The sequence below is a fragment of the Brachycentrus maculatus genome, unplaced genomic scaffold (assembly GCF_059751285.1).
Source record: "Brachycentrus maculatus isolate JH-2025_06_01 unplaced genomic scaffold, ASM5975128v1 h1tg000343l, whole genome shotgun sequence".
NCBI classification, from domain to species: domain Eukaryota; kingdom Metazoa; phylum Arthropoda; class Insecta; order Trichoptera; family Brachycentridae; genus Brachycentrus; species Brachycentrus maculatus.
In genome coordinates, this window is record NW_028281092.1 from 718,201 (window position 1) to 738,304 (window position 20,104).

The following is a 20,104-nucleotide window of genomic DNA, read 5'->3' on the forward strand; positions in this document are numbered from 1 at the left end:
GCTTTTTGTTTTATTATTCCTCGAAATTCCTCTTTTTCGTAGATTATATCATTCTATCTTCTTCCTACACACACCTACTAGACCAGGGAGACGAGAGATCTCCAGCGGCCGATTGAACAAACTATTTATTTATTTGTTTATAGCTCCGAGGATGTGCGCTCCGTCTGAAGAGACATGCTTGTTGAAAAGGAGAGACATGATGTATCATACTTCTCATTCACTAGCTACAATTGGTGAATCTTATACAGAAAGCTATCAAGACTTTTTTTAATCAACACATTCTACAACATTTTTAGTGTGTCTATTTAGACAAGTATTTACTTGTTCACAAATCTGGATTATCTCCAATTATAGGAGTTATTTTCATATTATTTTTTAACATCTCAACATAGCTGAAGAAGAATATGGAAGTCAGGGAATTTACGGGGCTGACGACCGTCATAGGCTGATTTAAGTGCTCACTTTACACACATGTACACACTGGTTGCGAGCTGGTAAGTACGCTTTACACAGGTAAAGCCACAGGGCAGTCTTTATAGCCGATGTGTAAGTGTGAGTGTAAGATGCCTATCAACCAATTTGTCTGGAATACACAGCTATTTTAGATACTGTGGAGCCATATTATGTATTGATCTAAAACACAAGCAGACAGAGTTTATTCTCTACCCTTTCGGCAAAACGTAACCAGTGCAATTTGTTAAGTGATGTGACTAAATTTGGAAATTCAGAAAATCTCGTCAAATTTGATGCACTGGTTGTGAGCTGGTAAGTACGCTCTTTACCCATGGCATTTGTTGTAGCTGATCGAAGCGTGTCTATCAAACCAATTTGTCTGGAATGCACAGCTCTTTTAGGTGATACTCTGGAGCCGTATTATGTATTGATTCATACACAAGCAGACAGAGTTTATACTAGCTTTTGGGAAAGCGTAACCAGTGCAGTTGTGTTGTGATATTTGGAAATTCCGAAAATCTTGCCAATTTTGGTGCACTGGTAAGTACACTTTACCCATTGCAATCGTTATAGCTGATCAAAGTGTGAGACATCTATCAACGTAAGACAGCTATCATCTGTGTGTATTTTAGAGTAAATCGATGAAAACAATAAAAAATGTATATAAAAAGAACTCCACCGACAAGACACACAAGGTTTGGTGGGTCTCTGCAAAAATATTAAAAATATGTTTAAAATTGTTCTTTAAATGAATGTTTACAATTTATGTAAATAAAAAAAAAACAATTTGTCTGGAATGTACAGCTCTTTCAGATATTCTGGAGCCATACTATGTATTGATTTATACACACGCAGACAGAGTACACAAGCTCTACCCTTTCGGAAAAGCGTTTTTTTTTGTGAACCAATTGCACTGGTATAATTACTAATAATGGAGTGATGTAGTCACAATAGTCGAATTTAGAAATTCCAAAAGTCAGTGATGAGTGTGTAAGACGGAGGATATCGTGAGGTGGGGACGACAACGAAGGCGATATTGGAATGATCATGTAAACAGAATGTCAGGTGACAGACTTCCACGTATCGCCCTTCAAGGAATCCCTGAAGGACGCAGACCTCCAGGCAGACCTCCAAAAATGTGGAAAGACAGCTGGGAGTCAACATCCCAAGAACTACAAGCGGAGCCACAAACAGATCCTTAGGATCTAGAAAAAGATGAAGAGAAGTGATGAGTGTGATCTATTGACTAATGTTTTTTTTCTTCTTCTTCTTCTTCTTTTTGTAGATCCTAGGGATCTGTTTGCGCCTCCGCATGTCGCACTCGGGATGTCAACTCCCAGCTGTCTTTCCATCTTTTCGGAGGTCTGCCTGGGGGTCTGCGTCCTTCAGGGTTGCCTTGGAGGGCGATACGTTGAAGTCTGTCTTCTGACATTCTGTTTATATGTTCCTTCCAGTATCGCCTTCGTTGTCGTCCCCACCTCACGATATCCTCCGTCTTACACATGCTCCAGATGTCGGTATTTCTTACTCGGTCTCGCAATGTGTTTCCGGTTATGGATCGGAGAGTCTTCATTTCGGAGGTTTTTTTTCTGATCTCACTTATTTATTGACTTCAAACCCCAAAGAGAAACGCAGGGAAGTTGTACCATCGTAGCGATTCTCATGCGCAGATAGAGGTTGAAGTTACCATCACTGAGGAGGTCACCATTTCCAAGAAGCAGTCTCTTACTATTTCCATTCGGACTGGTATTTCGGAAGTACAAATTGAAGGTTATACAATTAAAACCAGTGTATATAGGTATTTTGGTAATTTATTGTTTGATATTTTTACAGACTATGAATCACATACTAGTTTAAACAATAACAAAATAATTCGTTTGTGTTCCGTTACAATCTAAATGACAAATAATGTAAAAATATTGCACTTACATATTTTATTTACAATTTGGTGATTTTTAATATCTATACACTTATATTCAATACTTCCCCCCTCTTGATCCCCACCTTGTCGCGGTGAGGGGGCTTGCGTGCCTCAGTGATTCACCAGGCTATGGCGGTAGTCTAACTACCAGAAGGGTCTCCCATGCCAAGCAGGTTGGTGAAGAGAGGCCAGACAAAGCGGGAAACAAGGTTGAGCCGACCTGTTGAGGGGTCCTCGGACCTCAGGCCTCGGGAGCGCAGGGCCAATCACTCTGCCTCCCTAAACCCTTTGATTACGATAAGTCCACGAAATGCCTCGGACACCGGCTTCTCTGGCACCCCCCGACCCGGCTGTGGTATTAGGACTGCGCTCACTAAACGGCTCCTATCCAACAATTCATCTTTCCGCATTGGAACGTACAATGTGCGGACAATGCAGGTCCACGGAAAAGATATTCACGCGACTCGTATCATGGATGACTACAAGTTAGATATCCTAGGACTGAGCGAGTCGCGATGGAAAGGATCTGGAAAGAGGTTGTTGGATAGTCACATGTGTCTGCACTCCGGCCAAGAACGATATCACCGTCAAGGGGTGGCAATTCTCCTTTCAGAAAGAGCAACAAAGTGCTTGCTTAGTTGGGAACCAATTTCTGAAAGGCTTATACGCGTCACCCTCCAAACGGCCGATAGTTCTGTCACTGTCCTACAGTGCTACGCGCCTACCGAAATTGCAGATGCCCAAACAAAAGATGCCTTCTACGACTCTCTCCATGCGGTCATCGCCTCTCTCCCAAGAAGAACCCGCGTGGTAGTATTGGGAGATTTTAACGCGAGAGTCGGAACAGACCCATCACTTGCCCCAACGGTGATGGGAAGGCACGGCTATGGGCAAGCCAATGGCAATGGAGAAAGACTGGTCGAGTTCGCTAGTATTAACGACCTTGTCATTGGCCCCATAAGTCCATCCATAAGTACACCTGGACCTCCCCTGATGGACGAACAAGAGCGCAGATAGATCACATCCTCTATGGACGTGCTAACCGGCGAGAGCTCCTCGATGTCAGGTCCTACAGAGGGGCCGACATTCATAGTGATCACGAGTTACTCGTCGGAAGAATCTGTCTGCAGCTCAAACGTCTGCCGAGATGTCCTCGGCGGAAGAGAATCAACTTAGACAAGTTGAAGAGTGCCGAAATAAGATTGAGATTCGAGGAAACGGTCGGACAACGTGTCCAGCAAGACATCGATCCTCAGCCCATTAATGTTGACTCGATTGAGGCACAGTGGGCTAGTCTCAAATCGGCTCTCAACTCTTCCGCCAATGAGGTTCTTGGCCCCAGGATAGGAGAAAGACCCCATTGGATGTCAGATGAGACCTGGGGAAAGATGGCTGAGCGCGCTCACTTAAAAGCACTGAGGGACAGTGAAAGTGACCCCTACCAACTGGACACCCTCAGAGATGACTACAGGCGCCAAGATCGTATAGTCAAACGATCATGCAGACTCGATAAGCGCCGTCATCTCGATTCTCTTATTGTAACGGCGGAACATGCTGCCCAAGGAAATGACACGCGGAAATTATTCCAAATAACAAGGAAGATCTGCGGAAAGAATTCGGTAACCCCTGGAGCTGTGAAAAACACAAATGGAGTTACCGAATCTGACGCGGATCGTGTAAAGGAAATATGGCGTGATCATTTCCACAGGGTCTTGAATCGCCCTCCTCCTCCAATCATCCTCGATATTCCCACGGAGGCTGCGTCAAGCATTCCGCGGGCGGTCGCCATACCTGATGGTCCACCGACACAGGCAGAAATTATAGCTGCCGTGTCGAAATTGAAAAATGGGACTGCCCCTGGTGTTGATGGTATCCACCCGGAATTCTTGAAATGCAGCGTTACTGGCATTATTGGCCCTTTACACCAATTAATGTCCAGTGTGTGGGAAGAAGAGCGATGCCCTAGAGACTGGGTAAATGGGGAGATTACCGTGTTACATAAGAAGGGTGATCCACTCAACTGTGACAACTACCGCGGCATTACGCTACTCAGCGTACCTGGGAAGGTGCTTGCCCACGTGATCTTGCAGAGAATCCGAGCCCCCATTATGCAGGTGCTCAGAGAAAACCAGGCAGGGTTTCTGCCTGGCAGGTCCTGTGCGGATCAAATCCATAATATTCGCCACATTCTACAGCAGAGCCAGGAATTTAACAGTTCTCTGGCGATGTGTTTTGTAGACTATGAGAAAGCGTTTGATAGTCCGCACAGGCCCACACTCTGGAAAGTACTAGAAGCTTATGGGGTGCCTGCGAAATTAGTGGAGCTAATTAAGTCCCTTCACCTCAATAGTGAATGCCGAATGAGAGTTGACGATGTTGTCACGGATTGGTTTGGGGTCTCTACCGGAGTCAGACAAGGCTGCGTCCTTGCACCGTTTCTCTTCATCATCCTCATGGATTTCATTCTTCGAAAGTCATTACCATCTGACCGAGGTATATCCATCTCCCCCTCCCGGAAACTCTGCGACCTAGAGTACGCAGATGATGCTGTTTTAATTGATGACTCCGTCGAGGGTCTTCAATTGATCGTCGACAGGGTAAATAGGTACTCTACGCACATGGGGCTTACAATAAATGTTGCAAAAACCCACGTGTTGTGCAACAGCTCATGCCTAGATGCCCAACAACCCTTGACGTTGAGCAACCAGCGCATCGAAAGGGTCGAGAGTTTCAAGTACTTGGGAGTGTACGCGACTGAAAATGGCAGCCTTCAAAAGGAACTGGGAGTGCGATTAGGACTCGCTGGGTCCGCATTCAACAGTATGAAGGCTGTCTGGAGATCGGATTTATACTCGGTGAAAACCAAATGCCGCCTATACAATGCCTGCATTGCTCCTGTTCTCTTATACGGCTGTGAAACATGGCACCTTACAAGGGCCCAAAGCAGCCGTGTACTAAGCTTTGAGAACAGGTGTTTGCGGAGAATCTTAGGCGTGCGGTGGTTTGACTTTGTGAGGAATGAAGAGATAAGGCGTAGGACGCAGCAAATCCTGGTCACAACTGTCGTCAAAAAAAGGCGATTCAGTTGGCTTGGCCACGTACTCCGCATGCCTCCTGAGAGCCTTAATCAAGCTTGCCTCTTTTACAAGGCATCAGGTTCGCGCCGCCCAGGACGACCATTGCTGACAATTCGTCGGCAGTTCTCGTCAGAACTTCGCGACGCGGATCTGACTTGGGAGGATGCAAGGGAGCTGGCAGCCGACAGAAAAGCCTGGAGACAGTTTGTGGACTCCATATGCTCCACCTAGGGAGCGGATATGGTTATTATTATATATTCAATATTATCGGGAGACGAGAGGATGAGTCACACATTGACAAATGACAAATTCCACCTTTTAGTTTAAAAATTAGTTCAATAAAACTTAACAACAATGATGGTGATAGAATACAAATACCCAATTAGGTAATGACTTCACAAAAAGTGTGGCTTACTTTGGTTTTTGGATCTGATCGTTCGATTCCTTAACTTTGGACAACTTTGGTTCCATGTTATATGTTTTTCTATTCTTCAACATATCTAGCAATTTGATATCGAAAACTTAAGGTGAAAACCGAGAAAAAGTAACAAATAGAATTCTTAAACAAAAAAGTAACAGATACTCATTATTAGATACATCTATACTTAACAAAATTATGCAAAAGGAACCGAAATTTAAAGGTGGAGACTGACCGGAGCATTTCATTGTAATGTAACACGTTACGATGCGAGCATTCGCATAGTCAGTACAGCGAGCCGAGCGCTCCATCCATAGTTTCGGATGCTCGCTGATGCTCGCCGCAAGCGATGTTACTACATTATGTTACGACGAAATGCTCCAATCAGTCTCCACCTTAAAGATTAACGCTCTTTTTTTCATTCATCTAATAATATATTATCTTCTTGAATCTTAAAATAGTTGCTTTTTAATTCCTTCAATCTAAATATTGATGTTCTCTGTTTCTCTCAATGTAAAGAATAATTGTTTTTCTCGATCTAAGGATTATCATTGTTTATTTTCTTCATGTATAGATGTTTTTTTCCATTTCTCTCAATCTATGGATTATCATTCTTTTTTTCTTTCATCTGATGTGTATTATTCTTCATTTCCCTCATTTCGTTAGATTGATCTAAGGATTATTATTCTTTGCTTCCTTCATCTAAAGATTATATTTCTCCGTTTCTCTCGATCTGAGGATTAACATTCTTTATTTCCTTCAATCTTAAGAGCATTATTCCCACTTTACCTCGATCCTTATAATAATAACCCAAATAATCCCAAATACACTCGCAAATGAGTGAAGGATTAAAAAAGATATTCTTTATTTCCTATTTTAATTTACAGATTATTGCATTTTATTTTAATTTTAATTTTTATTATTAAAACCCTTATCCGCACCCCAATGGTGCATAGGGCACTGCGTCATATAAACGCAGTGTTATCTTGATCGTATACACATGAAGGAAAGGTGATCAGCCCTCCGCTTCAGGTACCAGTCCAGGGTAATATTAAATAAATATTACAGTGAAAAAATCACTTATATTTATTTTACCCCCCTTGGGAATCGAACCCGGGACCTCCAGAACGGTAGCCGAGCGTGCTGACCATTACACTGCGGAGGCGGACAAAATATTTATTTTAATTAATGTTACAAATATTTTCTCTTCATTTTATTAATATGAAGATTTTAATTATTTCCTTCAATAGTAAAGTTTATAATTAGTTGTCTAGTGCGCTTTACTTCCTTCAATCTTAAAAATATTGCTGTTTATTTCCTCGTTATCTTGACGCATTGTTGGCGGGCGGTTTTTACATCAATCCCTACCCCCTGATAAGCATACTAATTAGGGTCATATACTAATCGTCCTTACATACTGTCCGGTTGCCCCCGTGGTTAGTGTCGCGGACTCTTGAGTCAGAGTTTCTTGGTTCGAACCCACTCTACCACAAAGTGATACCTATTTCTAGTAATGAGCCGCCTAGGCTCACAGAAATAGTATGAAATTAAAATAATTGTGTTAATAATAAAAATACAAATATCTCTTCAATTAAAAAAAAATTAAAATCACAAGTAACTGCAAACCCTCTCTCTCTACCAACCGTTTGTTAAAGACGCTTTTAAGCATTTTCCGCAAACTCTTTATTATTGTTCTTTATTTCCTTGTTATCTTTATTGCTCATTATATAATAATATATTACAATATTTATAAAAAAAAGAAATGCATATGTGGGGTCAGTCAACTTAAGGATCGAATAATAGCAATTGCCAATAACAATAAAAACATTGCTCAGAACACGCAAAACGCAAGTCTTTCCGCACTTCGTCGAGAACTGCGAGTGACCCACAATCACGCCTTGTATACATACAACGAAAATAAACGATATTCAACCACACTGTTTTCTCCGATCTTTAGCCCAAACATATAAATTACGAATACATAATATATCAATGTGTGACTCAATCGTCTTTTTAAAAAAGCAGACTAGTGTCTAAGATGATTATTATTTCACTCATCTACTGAGCATACTGTTTTTTTTATTATTCACCCTATACTTTTATCCTTAACAGTAATACTCTATAATCCTTTCCCTGCGATTCGGTAACAGTAAATACAATTAATTTAAATAAATACAATAGTCGGTTTACCTGTATTAACATATTGCTACATATATATTTATTTTTACTCATTCTTATCGGACACTTTCTAAATATACCCTAAACACTTTTTAAAATATTGTTTGTGTATTTATAAGAAAAGAACGCACAATCACTAGAAATATGAATTAATTAAGGACAACCTTTAGAATCTAATAAATATGTAGTCTCATAGTGTAGTGGTTTTAACATTTGCCTGTCATGCTGGAGGTCTTGGGTTCAAATCCCAGAGGGTTCAAAATAAATTTGAAAATAAAAGTGTTTTATCACTCTTAAGCCGCTTGTGCACTACACGGAATTTTACCGTCCGGCAGTCTGGTTTTGAGAAATGAGAGCGACTACGACAGTTTAGCGTGATCGAATTTACACGCAACGTGTTCACGCACCGATCAAGAGCACCGATCCGAAGAAAGATGGACAAAAGCACAAGCCAATCATCCGTTTTATATGCTAACTGACGTGCCGGACGGTGAAATTCCACGTAGTGCACAAACGCCCTTATATCGTACTTGTACTTGACTTGTACCTGAAACGCAGGACTTATAAACTGGCCTTCATAACATTGCATCAATTTGATGCAGTCCCCTATGCACCATTGGATGAGGATAACGGTGAGTAGTGTTACTACTATATATATATATATATATATATATATATATATATATATATATATATATATATATATATATATATATATATATATATATATATATATATATATATATATATATATATATATATATATATATATATATATATATATATATATATATATATATATATATATATATATATATAGCGGGAAAAGAAGCAGAAGACCGAGAAAAACATGGCACGATCAGGTATGCCAAATACTTGAAAGTGGTCAGGTTAGGAGTCGTAACAATCGGCGGGTATGTATGAGGAGATGCATGAACGTGGAAGAGGCGAAGAATGTTTGCAAGGACAGAGTGGTGTGGCGCTCTATTCTCTCTGCCTACCCCTGAGGGGAAGCGGCGTGATGCTTAGTTAGTTTTAAATATATATATATATTTATATATATATATATATATATATATATATATATATATATATATATATATATATATATATATATATATATATATATATATATATATATATATACATATATATATATATATATATATATATATATATATATATATATATATATATAAATAAAAAAAGACTTGGCACGATCAGATTAATCAGAACCTAAAATCTGGCGGTGTCAAAAGTCTGCGTAATCGGAGGGCATGTATGACTAGATGTATGGATGTGAAGGAGGCTAGGAGTGTATGTCAGGACAGAAGAGTGTGGCGTTCCATCCTCTCTGCCTACCCCTGCGGGGAAACGGCGTGATGGTAGTAGTAGTAGTAGTAGTAGTATATATATATATATATATATATATATATATATATATATATATATATATATATATATATATATATATATATATATATATATATATATATATATATATATATATATATATATATATATATATATATATATATATATATATATATATATATATATATATATATTTATATTAATATATTGGCTTTTATCCCAAAGTTTTTGATTGTTATTAGTACATCATTAATTCATATTTCCATGATTTATGCATTTTTATAACTTATATTTATAATACGAAGCACATAACAAATGTGTCATGTGACTAAGCATGTTTTATTAATATAAATTATTGAATGATTTTTTTATTGGAGACATCAAAATGGAAATCAAAAATTTACGCATAATTTTTCTTCCTCAATACATGATGGCACACAAATAAATCAATTAAACATACTTTATATATTTTTTAATATAACACGTTTATACCAAACATCTTTTTCGTTGCCATAACCATTTTTATAAGAGCATTTCGCTCATTATTCGGTTAGAAATATTACAAGTTGAAAATTCGGTTGCTTATTGCTTAAAATTCCAGAATCAGTACCTTAAAATTGTTATTTTTATTCCAAATTTTATATATTTTAAGTATTTTTATATATAACATTAAAAAGGATTTAATGGGGGTACTCGGCAGGTAATGTCTACCATACTATAAGCAAACTTTTCTCTATATACCTTAAGATTGTACATGGATTTATTTATATATTAAATAAACATATACAGTGATACCTCTATATATTGTTCCTAAAATCATTGTTTTCCCGTATGTGTCATTTATTTCTTCTACCCCAAATTCAGTTCATACAAAAATAGATTGCATTGATCGTTTCTCTATAACCGCATTCATCGTTTAATTATATTTTGACTGTTTTTAAATTTTTTTTTTACATTCTTTTTAATAATTTTCTCAATTTTGTTACATTTGATGATAATATTCCAACGTTTGAGATAGAAACTATCGAAAGCTTGTGTGACGAAGATTGACAACGGATACAGCAGAAGAGGTCGATATTAATGAAGAGGAGCCGATGCCTGTACCTTCATTTTCAGAAGCAGGCACACTCTCATATTCAATAACTGATGCCGGAAAAAAATATTTGCATCACCGAAAATATACCGTTGACTTAAAACAGTAAAATAACAAACGTCAATCACAGATTATTTAAAACGCGATAAACTATATATGTATACTAAAAATACTTTTTGTCCGCCTCCGTAGTGTAATGGTCAGCACGCTCGGCTACCGTTCTGGAAGTCCCGGGTTCGATTCCCAGGGGGGGGAATCAAATAAATATAGGTGATTTTTTTTACTCAAGTATTTATTCAATATTACCCTAGACTGGCACCTGGAGTGGAGGGCTGATCACCTTTTTTTCATGCGTTAACGATTAAGATAACACTGCGTTTATATGATGCAGTGTCCTATGCACCATTGGGGTGCGGGTAAGGGTTTGATACATCTAAAAAAAATATTTTTCTTAGAATTTTAACCTACCAATGGTTATGTAGATTGAGAGGACGGTATATTTTATTGAAAGTATCTCCTTATGTATTAACTTCTTAGTACCGCATTTATAGTTTATTTCAATAGGTCCCTTTAAAAACGATAGATAGAGGTTTCACTTTCAAAGAAATGAGCAGTTACATTTTATTTGTATAAATTTTGTTATTTATGCTACTGAATTTGTTTTGCAGAAAATTTTTAGCTGGAATAAATAGTTATTCAATTTTTATGAATCTAAATATTTAAAATGAAATAAAAGTAAATGATCGAGAGAATTCATATTGGAAAGGTCAATCGCCTGTTCAGAGAATTTTTCTTATATGCAGGTTAGGGGATAGTTCTTCACTCTTCTCAAAGAGAATTTTGTTTCTTACTCGGCGGAGCTTTCGGTATATCTGAGTAAGTTATACAATATCTAAATATATTCAGGCATCATTGTTTGGTGTTTCCAGGTTTACAAATTGCACCAACCAATTATTTCTAATTACCTTGAATTTATATAATTTAAAATTACTTTACAAACTAACCAAACATGACCATTAATTTATGACAAATAATATAACATTTATGTTTGGTTTATATTATAGTCTTCGAGTGAATACAAAATTGAAAAAAATTAATGTTATTTTCATCATAGAAATATTCACACAGTTTTGAATTTTTCTTCTTTTCATTTTTGTAATAGCTTCTTTTTTCATACAAATTTAAAAAATAAAAGTATTTTACTTGTAAGTACTTAATCATAATTGATAAAGCACTATGTGTGTTTGTTACTGGCAACACTTTTTGCAGTTTAACTGTTACTAAGTTCATGTTGTTATGACAAGATTATACATCTGGCTGTCAAATATTCTCTTTCCCCCTGATGCTAACTAGTTGAATGCAGCTTAGGGATTTTAAGTAACATAGTTTATACCTAGTACATAGGGAAACTCACATCCTATTTAAACTCACAAGTAAAATCATACACCATATAAATTCATTGCCGTCTTAGAATCATTGAATTGTATAAACTCATGCCTTTAAGCAGTGAGTGATTTTGCCTAGAATTTTTCACTCAAGAATTAAATGAAACTGTAGTAAGTTTAATCATAAAAAGTAAACCCAATCACACTTAGGCCATAAAACTTATAAAGTGGAGCCCAAGTAGGAACTTGATAAGCGGTATTGCATAAGCCGTAGCCACTTGGACGTTGGCTCATTCCAAAACAAGAAAACTCTTCTCTTATTCATATGAATGACCAACAGGTCATTCATATGACTCCAGATTCTGAATTTCTACTTTGTAAAGTATAAAGTTCACTTTGTGTAATACCACTTTAAGTGGTATTATACAAAGTGAACGATGAATGATAAAGAGAGTGTTATAATACATTATCCCTCGGTATTGGCGGTCAAGAAGATGTTTCCCTTGTTAATTGTATAATATGTTCTATATATCTTGGTTCCGACTCTAAAGTATGGAAGTGAAACATGGAGTTGGCAAAAGAAGGATGAAAGTAGACTGAATGCAGTCGAAATGCGATCTCTCAGAATAATGTGCGACAAAACAATGTATGATAGATGTTCGAATAGTGAAATAAGGAAGGAATGCAAAGCTGAGGCAAGCATTATCGATAAAATTAATAAAGGTGTGTTGAGATGGTTTGGACATGTAGAACGAATGAGTGAGGAAAGAACGGTAAAACAAATTTATGAGGTGAATGTAATTGGAAAAAGGAGCAGAGGAAGACCGAGAAAAACTTGTCACGATCAGGTATGCCAAATACTTGAAAGCGGTCAGGTCAGGAGTCGTAATAATCGTCGGATTTGTATGAGGAGATGCATGAACGTGGAAGAGGCGAAGAATGTTTGCAAAGACAGAGTGGGGTGGCGTTCTATTCTCAGAGAGAAGCCTACCCCTGTGGGGAAGCGGCGTGATGGTTAGTTAGTTAGTTTTATTTTGATAAGATTTGAATGGTTTGTATAGATCTTGATCTACAGCAGTGATTTATGGTAGTGTCTATGACCACTGGCTCACAACGATCTTCTTGATGCAGTTGTTTATGACGTCGAGTGAACGCTGAATGGATCTCCTCTGGTCCTCGCAGATTTGCTGCTCCATCAGGAGTGTCCTCATCTGGTTGCTGAGTTGGCCGGCTGCCCCTTCCTTGGCACGGATCTCCCTCTTGAGCTGGTCGTTCTCTCTGTAGAGCCGACTCCTCTCCGCCTCGCAATCTGGAACAAGACATCAGCACTTTGATATTCGTTCAGTAGAAATGTACATTAAATATTTGGGTTAGGTAAGGTTAGGTAGCAGTCCCTAGATCAAGGGTGGCCAACCCATTGCATGGGCCCGTGGGGGCCGCACGTGAGGCCCGCGGTCATGTATGATGAATATATTTTTTTAATATCGGATCCTTCAGAATGTATTTTAAATCATATTCTTAAATAACTTATTATTAAAACCAGTGAAGTTTCTTTGATTACATGAAATGCATATATTCCAGTGAAAAGAAACTCAAATCTCGCACTGATGGCTATTGATAAATTGGTTTTATTTAAAATAAAATTGGTAATAATGATTGATTTATGTGTCCTAATACAAAAAAAATTGTTTGTCAAAATTGATAACAATGTTTATTACAATACAGATACATTTTTTGTTGGTACAATGTGTGTTTTCTTCTCACATCTGGTTGAAGTAATGTTTCTTTTTCACAATTAGGAAAATTTTAACTATCCAAATAAATTATAGGACATTTTAATGTCGTATAGGACTGACAAACTTTTGAATACCTACCATCATTGTATTTCCTGTAAGAGCCTAGAACTGCGTTGATTCCCGGCCATTGTAAGGGTGTGGAGGAAACCTCGTGTTGTGGATAACCTGCAAATCCTCGGGCTCTTTCATCGAAGTCTATCTCCCGAACGGGAGTGAGTTTGGTTTGATCATCACCGGCATCGCAGATGACTCCTTCCATGTTCACACTGGCCGCGCTGTTCCTCGGCTCGTCCATAGAAGTTGCCGGAGAAATATCAACCGCGCTGAGATCCTGAGACGATTTTAACGAAATGATCTTTGGCACGTTTGGAATGCTCAGATGATGCATTTGTAGATTTTCATTTTGATCCCTATAATTGTGTTGACTTTCACAATATATAATTTCTCCGCTTTTCTCTAAATTACAGGATTCGGCGGAAGAAACCGGATATACTCCTAAAAAATTGAGGCTCCTATTTGCCATATTCGAAAGCTTCGTAATTTCAGAAAAGTTCCTCTCGGCCAGCAGAGGTATTTCGTTGTTTTCGCACCCGTATTCGTTGTTGTTTTGATTGTAAATGTTATCCAGCTTTTCCTTGATCAAATTGTTATTCAGTTTGACAGATTCCTGGATTCTTGTCATTATTTCTAGCTGCCCCCGCGTGTGGCGGTCTATTGAAGAGTTGAACTGGACGCTCTTCGTTTCTGGAATGTTCTGCGCTTCATACGTCTTCTCGAAGTAATCTAGCAGGGCTGATGACCCGTTGCGCTTCTTTCGCTCCTTCAACACCGTATACCACATTTTTTCATGCTCTGAAAACAAACAAGGGTATTTTAATTACAGATGAAATGGATATCTGATATCTGTCCCATCCAGATTATCTTTGTTTCACTATCCAACCAGATAACGGATTTTTAAAAAATATCCAAATATCACACGAAAATGTTTGTTATGCTCAAATTAGTGATAATGGCAATGAAATTAGAATGTTTACTAATCGGAGGATGCGCATCGAAAGTAAAAACTCCGAGAACAAGCACACAACTGTAACACACACATAATTGTATTTTTTTTTCTCAAATTAAATTTGTTTTTAAATATATATAAATATGCTTATTACAAAAAGCTGTTTTATTTAAGTAGTTTTGATGTTCTCCACCAATACCAGAAAGAAATAATAAAATCAATCAACATTTTTGAAAAATACTGTTGTATTTGTACACACCTAATATTTTTATTTTAGAAAATTTTTGAAAGAACTCTCGAGTTATTTTAGCATACAATAATAAGAAAAAATCCCAGCACTAAAACATTTAATAGTTAATTGATTAAACATACTATTTACTTTGGCAAGTATTTTGAATATAATTAATAGCAGGAATTTTTCATACTTGTTGACTAAAAACAAATTATATACCATAGAACGGGGCTACTTGAACTTTGATGTGTTACTTGAGCCCAGTACAAAAAAAATTAGATCTGTATTTGGTCTACAATAATGAATGTATCGACATGATTCGTTGTTTCCCTGACAGGTATGGTCACGAAACATTCATTATTGTACACCAAATATAGATTGAAATCTCTTTTATGTTATTTATTGTAACTACAGACAGTTGGTAGAATTCCATATTGAATTTTTGGGTAATATATCCAAAATAAAACAAGGTTTGTTGGATTGAATTCTACATTCTACACAAGAGAGTGTTTGATAATGTCCTAAGAAGACGAAACGTGTCACGTATTAACATATACATAAATAAATGTAGAATTCAATCCAACAAACCTTGTTAAAACAAGGTAAAATAAATTTTGGATATATTACCCAACAATTCTCTTTTTTGTACTGGGCTCAAAAGTAACACATCAAAGTTCAAGTAGCCCCGTTCTACAGTATTTAATTTAATGCAATATTTTTGACCTACCTATTTTGTATTTATGGGAAACCATTCCTAACTTCAGCTCATTGAAGAACACAATCTTGTCAGTTATCTGATCTACATTCTCCATGCTGAGCGAGTTATCCGTGATCTTGGGAATGGGCAAGCTGATGGCTCGCTCCCCGTAGCGGACGGACTTGATGTTCTCTATTTTCTTTGGCAGTTTTTTCAATACAGCATTCACCGATGCTGAATTCACACAATCCCATTTAAGGCTCCTCTCCAGCTTATCTAATTCCCTCTCTGAAAAATAAAAATAAAATATTATGAAAAATAGTCAAACCGAGATATAACAGTGCTCAAAAGATTGGGACATTTTTTCATATAAAATTTTTCGAGGCATACAAAAATTTTAGAAAATAAATATCAGTGATTCTTCTCACTGTAAGACAGAATAAAAAAATGAAGATTTTTAGAAAGGAATAGAGTAAAGCTTAGTTAGGGATAATTGAAAAGGTTAAGAAAGGTTTTTTTGAGGTGGTTTGAACATGTGGAACAAATAAGAAAATTAATACATATTTGCAAATGTGAATGAGAATAGACTAAGTGAGACTTTAAAAGTAAAAAGATCTAAAAACATATTTGATGTGTTACTTGAGCCCAGTGCAAAAAATATATTTAGATCGTGGTATCGATCAAAGTATCGTGACAATAAGTGTCACCTGTCAGGGAAACAATGAATCATGTCGATACGTTCATTATGGTAGACCAAATACAGATTTAATTTTTTTTTACTGAGCTCAAGTAATACATCAGAGTTCAAGTAGCCCCGTTCTATGGTATATAAAACAAATTTGCTTTTAAATCTTACCTTTTTTCTCCTTCTTTGTTGTCAATCCAAACGCATTTAAGAAGTGCAATTTTTCTTGGCCGGTGTCTAATGGCAGCAGCGACGGTTTACTAACGATTTTGCTTTCAACGATTTCCATTTCTTCATCAGACTGTGAATCGGTGTCTTCGTCCGTGTAATAGTGTTGCGAACCTAAATATCGTTCATCCTCTATAACACTCTTGCTGGCTTCTGAATCTTTAGTAACCGATCCGCTCTTTTCTCTGTCGAGTAACTTTTGATTTTCGCGTAGAATTTTTCTCTTTTCCGCTAAATCTATGGAGCTCATAACTTCTTCCTCGAGCTCCATGCTTTCCGATTCATTTGGCTTTTGCCGGTCACATTCTTCAGTTGATTTGACGATATTTTCCGTCGCCTCTGTTTGTTTTAAATCTAAATTGATTTTATTGTTGTTTTTCCAATCCAGAAATTGGTCCACAGGCTTAGTTAGAAGCATGGCTAATTCACTATTTAAAAAAGCTGGTTTCACTAGATTCACCCTTCTGGAAGGGGCTGTCGAATTATTATCTAAGAAAAAGGGAACTTGGTATACTATTTGGTTGTTGATAAGCTGTTGGTTAGATTGGCTAATCTTCACATTGGACTGGTTCAACAGGTTTTGAAGGACGGTGCCGTGTCTGTTAGCATCCATTATATTGTTTTCTTTCACAAAAGAGACCGTGTGCGTGATTGGGTTCACCGTCCGGAATGTTTGAGCGCTGACCACGACTTTGTTTTGGGGAAGCGCTTGATTAGTATCTGCGATCTGGATCGGTTTGCCGGAATATAACGTCGGATCGGTATTCCCGAGTTGATTAGTCGTTAAATTTTTATTTAAAACCATAAAGTTATGATTATTCTGCAAATTGACGTTGCTCATGTATACGAAATTCGGTTGTACTACTAGATTCGGTTTTTGATTTGTTTCCGGTACATTTTCGTTCTGAATGAGACTGACTTTCGGTTGTGGCGAGGCTACGTTTGAATTTTTAATAGTGATTGGGTGTGTTTTTTCTTTGATAACTATTTTATTCCCGTATATTTGGTTCTCAGTTATCAAATTTTCAAAGTCATTTTCGTCATAGTTTTCTTGATGCAGTCGTTTTAGTGACACGACATTGCTGTTGGGATCCGCAGCCGTTCCAACGACTTGCAAGCACTCTTTGGAGTTTGCGAGTGCCGGTGTATTCTGTACCGCCGACGTATCGTCAGTCGTTCCATTGGATATCAATATAGAGTTTGGATGCGTCGGTTTTGAAGATATGGCCAACATGAGCTGGTTACCCATATGCGTGGTAGGAACGAGCACAAATTTCTTTTTCAATTCCTTACAATTCTTATCTGGTAACGTTTGAATTCCTTTGGACGGATCGGTTGCCAATTTTTCTCCAAATGGTCTAGTCGAAACGACGGGTCTGCTCGTTCTGGCACATACGTTATTCGTCTCATTCAACGGGACCACTTTTGTAAAACTGGAATTATTAGACCCCATGGTTATTTGATGGTTTTGCGTCGCCACCAACAGAGCGTTTCCAGCTTGGTTCCTCGTCAGGGCGTCCACCACCTGGGTTCTGTAGTTAGCCTCGCTGATATCAGCCGAGGACATGTCGCTCGATACCGGCATTTTGATGATGTTTTGCGGATGCACTACCGCATTACTTTGCACAAAAAAATTCTGCTTGGAGTCCATTTTTAAAAACATTTGTTGAGAATCTAATTGAGTCTTATTATTGGCTTCTAATCCTATAATTGGCATATTTTGTGGTTCTACTAACTTATTGTCTACAATTTCATTTCCACTTTTTAGCTGCGTCACTTTGGAACTCGCGTCACCGTGGTTGCCTATGCTTCTCATGTCTATTTTGCTAATAGGAATACTCGTTTTTAAACTGAATACATTATCCGGTTTGTTGTGCGGAGTGACTGCGGGTTTGGGCGTAGTTCGCACGGCCGTGGCGGGAATGTTATTAACTTTACGGAATGCTAGTTTCTTGTCCGATTCGATGCTGGCGAGAGACGATTTGTCCATTTTTGGCGCGGGTCTCTTTGTACCTTTTTGATCAAACTCGGTCTGAATCAGTACTGGAGCCTTACTGGATCCGGTTTGAGAGCTGTTATCTTGAGTTCTCTCGACAGGATCGGCCAGGGTTCTGTGGTCACTATCCATAGGAAGCGCGTAAGACAAATGCGAGTTTGATTCTCCACTACTTTGAGTAGTCGGTATGTTTCCCGGTGGCTCTAAATTGATGATGAGAGTATTTTTTTCTTGGGAATTCGGTAGATGGTTTGGTGGATATTGAATAGCTTGGAATGGTTGAAATCCTCCTTGAACCGGGTAGGAAATGTAAGTTCCGTACGCCGGGTACACTAGTTGTTGTTTCCCGAGTGTGGAAGGATTGGGGTTGGGAATAGAAGAGGGAGATATGAGAATGTTCAATGGTTGATTTGGGTAGGAGTAGAGACTTTGGTGCTGTTGGTTGGTGAGTTCCAAAGTAGGCGGCGGAGGCTGTGTTAACGGGTCATCGATTGCGGTGAGATCGACTTCTGGCACGGCAATGTTTGTCGGAATAAGCCGAGGTGATATCAGGTTTTGAGGCGAAGACTCTCCCTGCGTTGACAGAGCGTCGGGTGCAACTCCTCTGCTAGAAGTAGCGGGCTCTATCGGCGGCTCACTTGCTGAAACCAACCACCACAACCCAATATGAACATGCGTAACAGTTTTATACTATCGAGGGTTCATTACTACACAATCCAATCACCAAAAATGCAAATTATGTGTAAAAGCATGGTATCTAGCCAATTCCAAAAATTTGCAAATAAATTCTACTATTACGTAACAAACCTAATAGTCATTTGACCTTTCAAATAGGATAATAAATAATAGTAAAAATAATAATAGGATGTTAAAAAATAAACCTTTTAAATGATGGATGACAGATATTTCAGTTCGTAGTTGTTATTGTATCACTTGAACAGGATAAATACAAATATGTTATTCTAGGTAGGTACTCTATTTTAATAATATAAAACGTTACATCATTATAACATTGTAACAGTGTAAGGATTTAAACCAGACCTAATGGAGATGCTGCCACAGAACCATAACCTAACTTTGTAATTTGAATTTTTTAATGATATGCCACCCTTTTACCTTTTATTTTCAATAAATATTCCATTCTATATAGAATAGGTAGACGTTTTTGATAAACATAAATATTTAAATATCATACTATTTCCGACAGCCTAGTGCACCTTATTCGCACCCAATGGCGCACAGAGCACTGATGCATCATTTGACCGTTTATTATATGACAGCAAGGTGATCAGTCCAGAAGTAATATTAAATAAATATTAGAGTAAAAAAACACTTATTAGTAACAGTAAACAAACAATATTTATTTTGACCGACTTAAGAATGGAACACAGCATGGTAGATATATATCTACCATGCTGTGTTCCATTCTTAAGTCGGTCAAAATAAATATTGTATATATCGCTCACTCCTTTCAAGAACGTCATAAATCAAAAATCGTCAATTTTCAGTTGTGCATGTTTTCAGAATGCCCAGAAAATGTACTATATCCCAGCAAAAGAGGCATA

General features: G+C 37.6%; 1 protein-coding gene across 1 annotated transcript in view; it reads right to left on the bottom strand.

Moving 5' to 3' along the window:
- Nucleotides 1–12,993: 12,993 nt before the first annotated feature.
- px (MAP7 domain-containing protein plexus) overlaps nt 12,994–20,104 on the bottom strand; it is a 157,274-nt gene continuing 150,163 nt past the window's right edge. The window contains exons 21-24 of the mRNA XM_088269254.1: nt 16,487–19,229; nt 15,661–15,918; nt 13,774–14,547; nt 12,994–13,208 (exon numbers count right to left, since the gene is read on the bottom strand). Of these exons, the coding sequence (XP_088125380.1) occupies nt 12,994–13,208; nt 13,774–14,547; nt 15,661–15,918; nt 16,487–19,229 (3,990 nt within the window). The remainder of the gene's footprint in view (nt 13,209–13,773; nt 14,548–15,660; nt 15,919–16,486; nt 19,230–20,104) is intronic.